Here is a 6762-nt window from a genome sequence, read left to right as displayed (position 1 = left end):
TGTTTCTACGGTAGCCTAGAACAGACAAACCAAACACTAGCTCTAGAGGGGCCTTTCTCATGTTTCACGAGTTTCACAGCCACTGTAGGTTCTTCTAAATCCTACACACTGTACCTTTAATGGATTTGGATTTTTGGTTTTAAGTGAGATGTCTCAACAACTATTGGATGGGATGCCGTTCATGTCCCCCTCGGGATCAATTGTAATCACTTCAGTGATCCTCTGACTTTTCATCTAGTGCTATCATCCGGTCAAATTTCCATTTGTCCACGGTGAACATGGTAAACATTACCTCCTAAACACCATGTTAGCATTACAGCATGAATATATTAGTATGGTGATGTTAGCATTAGTTAGCACCGCTGTGCAGTATTTGTTTATAGCTTATAATTTTTTTATTTTAGAAAAAATATGATTTGATTTGTACACCGACATTCACAGCGACCTTCACATATAAGAAAAACACAATTATTTCTCAGTCTCAGTCAATACTGTACTTGGGAGGTTATCTGTGTTTGTTTAAGATGTGTTTTTTAAAAAGTAAACAAAGATGATGACTGATGGACAATATGCAAGTTTGGACTCCACAAAACAGCAACTCTGTGTCTAAATGAAAAGTTTGCTACATTACTGGAACATAAATGAAGATGTTCTAGTTGAATATGAGCAGTACAGTCTCACAGACCACTAGCTTAGCATCTTGCTTCTAATTTGTGTGAATTCTTTAACAACCAGAGGAGTGTTTGTTAATTTGCAGATATGTGATCAGGGTTAAAATCAAGTAAAATCTGAAAATATCTTATTGACACTAATAGAAATAGAAAGAAAGCATTCTAGAGTTAGTGTGTATACTTTTGTTCAAACTTATATTTACCAGATTCCACTGGAAAAAATATTGGTGCCATTTTACAGATTCAAACATCATTATCATTAAATGTCTGTTTTGCCTCTTTGAAGATGATGATACTGATAAAGAGGATGATGATGCAGCAGTAAAGCAGTGTATATCAGCAGATCATCTGTAATCCAAATCATATCATGTTTATCTAACCGTACCAGCAATCCCTTGAGTTGTGATGTTAAAAAAAAGGGCCTCCCCAATTTAAGCGGTGAAATTTCACAATATTCAGCAAATGAATTTGCAAGATGCAACAGGCACTGCACTGCTTTCATGACTGTCTGCATACCAATGTGACCGCAGTCTAACTATTACTCTCTTTATCTCTGCCCCCTCCGGCACCAGGTTAGAAAACCCTGTGTTCTCTCTCCAAAAAAACTCTTCTTTAAATCTTCAGTGGTATACGTACAGTACATTTGTTTGTGTTTACCCCTACAGCAAAGTCTCTTTTATGACAGGTCTTTCATTTATAAAAAGTAAAGTTAGTGAGGTGACTATCGGATTCTGACAAATGGTATTGAGACAAACCTGCCTATTCTTCTCCATACAGTCTATCTGCTGTTGTACTAAAGACAACATTCTCACTCAGTTGTGTTGTCTTGCCCACCACCTGAACGCTGGTAGTGTTTTCTTTAAAAGATTGATGCCTGTGTGTTTATCTGGAGTAAATCCTGTTGTATGAGGCAGTAAGCAGGTTCATTCCGACTGACAGCTGCTCAGTATTCTTATTCATAAACACAAGCAGCAATCAGCATAAATCATGTCATTCACAGCACTTTATACGCTTCAAGAAATATTTTTTTAACGACAGGTTGATTTGTTGTTATTTCTGTCTAATTGTCTAACTTGTCACTGATGCACACGCTTATTACTCACAAGCAACACGCCCAGATAATGGTCTTATTGCAGTGGGAAATTTCCCTAACTCTTCACTATAACTTGCAGCTAGCCCTGGGATGCATGTGTATGGATGCCCGTTTGCATTCACGGTGTTTAAGATATTTCCATTTCTAGAACATTTCTGGAAAACAGCTTCACCTGACATGTAGCCGTTTCTCTGGCTGACAGAAGAAGAAAAAAAAAAGCCGCAGTGGAAATTCTCATCATGTTGAAACAGTGTCACTACAAAAGTTTGACAGAGAATGAGTTCAGAGTCCTGTCAGATCTATTTTCCTCAGACACGGAGTGGACAATAACATCAGACGATGTGTGTGTGCCATCGAAAATAGGTCATGACTGATGTTGACTAAATTAAACATAACACCTTCAGTATAGGGTGGTGCAGTGGTTACTGTCGCCTCACAGCAAGAGGGCTCTGGGTTTGAACCTGCTGAGGCCTTTCTGTGTGGAGTTTGCATGTTCTCCTCATGCCTGCATGGGATCCCTCCAAGTATGTCGACTTCCTCCCACAGACCAAAAACATGCGGCTCAGGTTAATTGGTGACTCTAAATTGCCTGTAGGTGTGAGTGAGAATGGATGTCTGTCTCTATACTTTATGTTAGCTCTGTGATTGACTGGCCAGGGTGTACCCCGCCTCTTGCCCAAATGTCAGCTGAGATTGGCTTCAGTTCAGCAGTAAAGAAAATGAATGAACCTTCAGAATAGCCAAATAACACAAACTTTTGTTTTTTCATCTATGTTTAGTGGTATCTAGCAATATATTTCTCAGTTTTCGTATAGAACTTTTCCTCAGTAGAAAGTAGTTCCAACGAAAAGTGTTTGCAGTGAGTCTTTCCAGAGAAACACTTGCATTATTTCTGGAAACAGATGCTGATTATTTAAAAGTGCAATGTCTCAAAATTTTGAGCACCACAAACAAAATCTCATTCATCTCCATTGTATCGCAAATGCAGGAGAAATCTTACTGACTGATATCTTAAAACCTTTGCAAATAAAACCAAAACTATTGGCATGAACTAGATACCACTTGAGGTGAGGGAGAAAATGTTTCTTTGTAATTTGAGTGAGCACATTGAACTATGTTTAAAGGACAGGTTCACAGTTTTTCAAGTCTGTCTTAAAACAATAGTCAGGTGCCCAAATGAACATTGAAACAGGTTTTGCTCACCGTAATCATTCCTCCTGATTTCTATCTTGACTGACCATTAGAAGATCCCTTCCAAATGCACTTTCAATGTGGAGACAAAATCATTTTGAGCAAGATTATCTGAAGATAATATGAGGCTTCAGATGTCTGAGTTAGTCAAATAAAATGGATATCTTCCACAGTTACAGTTAGTGTTTCGACGGACAGTGTTTTCCTGTTCAGCATCAGCAAAAGGATCATAACAAAAAGAGGGAATTTGTTACTAGAAAGACAGTAACTTAAAAATATTTACTTAATTTGACTAATTGGATGGCTGACTCTTCATATCATCTTATCTATTTCAACCTTTGGAAAAATGGCAGGACTCCAAGATACAACTCCACCATCTGTGTTTCAAACCACCGAGTCACAGTAACTTCTCTCTCTGGTCATGTCCTGACCCTCCTTCGATCTCCACCCCCTGGCACACTAACTCTAAGTTACAGGTGTGCTTTCTCACAGCCTTGGCAAACCACCATCCACCTGACACATCTGACCTTGAATTGACAAATAAATGTGCCACAGACAGCAAACAGCACACAGCACACTGATAATTTCCATGTGGAGATGAAGACTTTCTTGGCCTTACTGTTACTCTGCTGTCTGTGCAGAGCACAGAAAGACAGCAGTGGCAGCAATGTCCTGCTTCAAGCTCCTAATGTAGACAGCAAGGAAGGGGTGGCTGAGACACAGGAGCCCAGGACGGAGGCTGAAGTTCAGGCAGACATCTGGGCTGAGCTGAGGGATCTGAGAGACCTGGTGGTGGAGCAGAAAGTAGAGCTGAGGCACCTGACGGCCAGAGTAACAGCTGCTGAGAGCCAGGTGGAGGCCTTGCAGAAGGAGAATACAGGTAAATTGTAATGAAGGACTCAGTTGACAACCAAATAGATGTATCTGAGCTCACATGAGTACTCTTGTTACAGCCATGGAGGCAAGGATGACTGCTGCTGAGAGCTTGGCAGAGGAACTGCAGATGGAGAATGATGGTAAATACTCTAACCTGCTTTATAAACATTTTCATAATGTTTCCGACTTTCCCTCACATTTTCTGTCACTTTCAGCTCAAGCTACTGAGCTTGCAGTTGCTCAGGAGACGCTCAGCACTCTGCAGCAAAGGATGACAGTCAGTGAACACCGTGTGGAGGAGCTGGAGAAACAGCAGGAAGGTAAAGGCTAAGGTTTTATAATCTTTGTAATAAATTGTGTGTATACGGTTTCACATGTGTGTCTCATGATCTCAGGACAAAAGGAAGCAGTGCAGGAGCTACAAAATACCAACAGAGGTAAATCATTTTTCCCTCTGTTGATGAGTTTTGTGCATTTGTGAGTATATGTGTCTAGGAAGCACAGGAAGTAATTCAGAATTCATTGTGTGTTCTTTAACACAGTGAGACAGGTGGCTTTTTCTGCCTCCCTTCTGGCATCTGGTGGAGGTAACACAGACTACGGTGAAAATGTTCATCTTATCTTCAGAAATGTTATTAGCAACATTGGAAACCGCTACAACCCACACAAAGGTAGTCTATATAGGACTCTTCTTCTTTTTGAGAATTATGATTTCAATCATTTCATTTTTATTAGCTGTGACTGTGCTTTTCTCTCTGTGTTTTAGGTTACTTCACTGCACCAGTAAGAGGAGCGTATTACTTCAGATTTACTGGCCATATAGCACGCTCTGATTATCATTTGAGGATGTCACTCATCAAGAATGGACATCTCATAGTTTCCTCAGGTGACAGCAACCCCCCATCCAAAGATCCTGAAGATAATGTATCCAATGGTGTAATGTTACAGTTAGAAGTGGGAGATGTTGTTTCAGTTAAAGTATCTGGATTAGTTTGGGATGACCAGTACCACAGAACAACCTTTACTGGCTTTCTGCTCTTTCCTTTATAAGTTATTACAACTGCAAACATGAGACCTACATGCAGGGTCCAAGTGTCCTAATATGAACAACAAAAAGTCAATATTTGTTTCATTTTTGTGTAACATAAATCAAGGTTTATGAAGATAAACAGATGATTTCATATCTCAAAACTAGTAAAAATCATTCACCGACTTGTCTTTCTCTCCCTTTTGTAATAATTCCAACACATCCAAAAAAGCAAATGATACAAAAATGACATAATTACACATAAACATACAGATTAAGTACATCTGTCTGTGAAAATTAGTTTTAAGAAGACACTTAAAGGGTTACACTGAAGCAACAAGCTGAGCTGATTTATCCTTGAATGTAATCAATTAAAAAAAAATTAAGCTCTAAATTAACTGGTACAGCCATTAAAGGGAGGCTACAATAGGGTGAAATGGTCATTGAATGAATTATGCTTAAATGTACATTGTAAACCCATGTGTCTCAGAGGATGCTTGTGTACTAAGGGGAATGTATTTCATGCATTGAAACTATGATAAAAATCTGTGTAAACTCACTGCTCCTGTTGAGCATAATGCAGAAAACAGCAGCAGCACCACTGGCCGACACCAAACAGTGTTGGTGTTCTTGTTTTAGTACAGTTAACATACAAACATTTCAAGTAATGACATAACACAAAGCCTTTTGTTTTCATAAAGCACACACTTTATTGTTTGACAGTTTGTTTGCTCATTTGAGTGCATGCATTCTGGTTAACATACTTGTTCTTATTTGCCTTAAATCATGTTTAACCTTTACTCTTTTTCATGGGCTCCAATTAAGTTGTAAATAAATCATTTTTTTTGCTTTCACACCTGGTGTTCTTGAGCCTTACTGCTTGGTCCCTGACACAAACAAACTGAAACTTTTTGAAATGATGGTTCCATAATAATTCATTATCAAAAAGTGACTTGTGAATGTGAGAGCAAGCCTCCAACAAGTCTTTATACTTAAAGGAAATAACCAGTGCTATTGTTTATCTGGACAGTTTCCCACCTCTGCACCTCTACTTTTTCCTGCAATGTCACATTACCACTTGCTTTGGCCCTTAATGTAGAGATGTGTCATTTTAAACTGTTTGAACATGTGACCAGTTATGTGGTTTTTCTGTTATTAACTACACAAGACAGGTTATTCACTGCATCACATGATTCTCTATTTATCTATGAGCCTCTCACACTCAAATCAACATATGTGAAACACTGTAAGCCAATGTACAGGTAAGGAAGGATTGTACTGTAGAGGTAACTGACCTGCACCTTATTAGTGAGAATGAGGTCAAGCTTCCGAGCGCTGCCTTTTTAACAAAGGCCCACTTTGGATAAGGTGGACACATTACGTTATGAAAAAAACCCAACAAATTCCTCAGATAAAAGTGGAAGAAAATGACATCCTATGAATGTGATCATTGTTTCCTTCCCTTTGGTGTTTCACATCATAAACCTCCCGGAATGCAGCTGCATCAGCGTTTGAGCTTTGACTAAATCCATTCAGACTCCTTTGTTGTGCAGTCATTCAGATCGCATAGGCACATACATACACACACACACACACACACACACACACACACACACACACACACACACACACACACACACACAACACCACACCTCAGTTATCAGTCATCTACTATGGCTCTGATAACCATGATCAACACACAACACAGAGCAATGCAAGCTACGTATACCTCCTTTCAATGTCAGTGTCTGTGGTGAATTCTTTCCCTCTCACTGCTGCTGCTCTCTTAGTCTCCCTGTTATATCCCACAATGCACAGAGAACGCTATCAGTCACAATCGAGCTACAAGCTTTCAGATGGCCTCACGGTAAAGTTTCGCACCCTTGCTGGAAGATACAAACAGT

General features: G+C 39.4%; 1 protein-coding gene across 1 annotated transcript; it reads left to right on the top strand.

Annotated features, from left to right (window-relative positions):
• The first annotated feature begins 3500 nt into the window (after window positions 1-3500).
• On the top strand, window positions 3501-5712 carry LOC137185360 (uncharacterized). Its single transcript, XM_067593692.1, has 7 exons — window positions 3501-3835; window positions 3909-3971; window positions 4047-4151; window positions 4227-4268; window positions 4374-4502; window positions 4598-5158; window positions 5200-5712. Exons 1-6 carry the CDS (start codon window positions 3553-3555, stop codon window positions 4879-4881), a joined length of 906 nt encoding a protein of 301 aa, XP_067449793.1. The 5' UTR covers window positions 3501-3552; the 3' UTR covers window positions 4882-5158; window positions 5200-5712.
• Window positions 5713-6762: the final 1050 nt, after the last annotated feature.

Source organism: Thunnus thynnus, chromosome 6 (assembly GCF_963924715.1).
Source record: "Thunnus thynnus chromosome 6, fThuThy2.1, whole genome shotgun sequence".
NCBI lineage: Eukaryota > Metazoa > Chordata > Actinopteri > Scombriformes > Scombridae > Thunnus > Thunnus thynnus.
This window is presented reverse-complemented; position numbering and strand designations above follow the sequence as displayed.

Coding starts and splice junctions, on each gene's coding strand:
- LOC137185360 (XM_067593692.1), top strand. CDS start 3,553: ATGAAGACTTTCTTGGCCTTACTGTTACTCTGCTGTCTGTGCAGAGCA. Junction 3,972..4,046: donor ACTGCAGATGGAGAATGATG/GTAAATACTCTA, acceptor TGTCACTTTCAG/CTCAAGCTACTGAGCTTGCA. Junction 4,503..4,597: donor CCGCTACAACCCACACAAAG/GTAGTCTATATA, acceptor TCTGTGTTTTAG/GTTACTTCACTGCACCAGTA.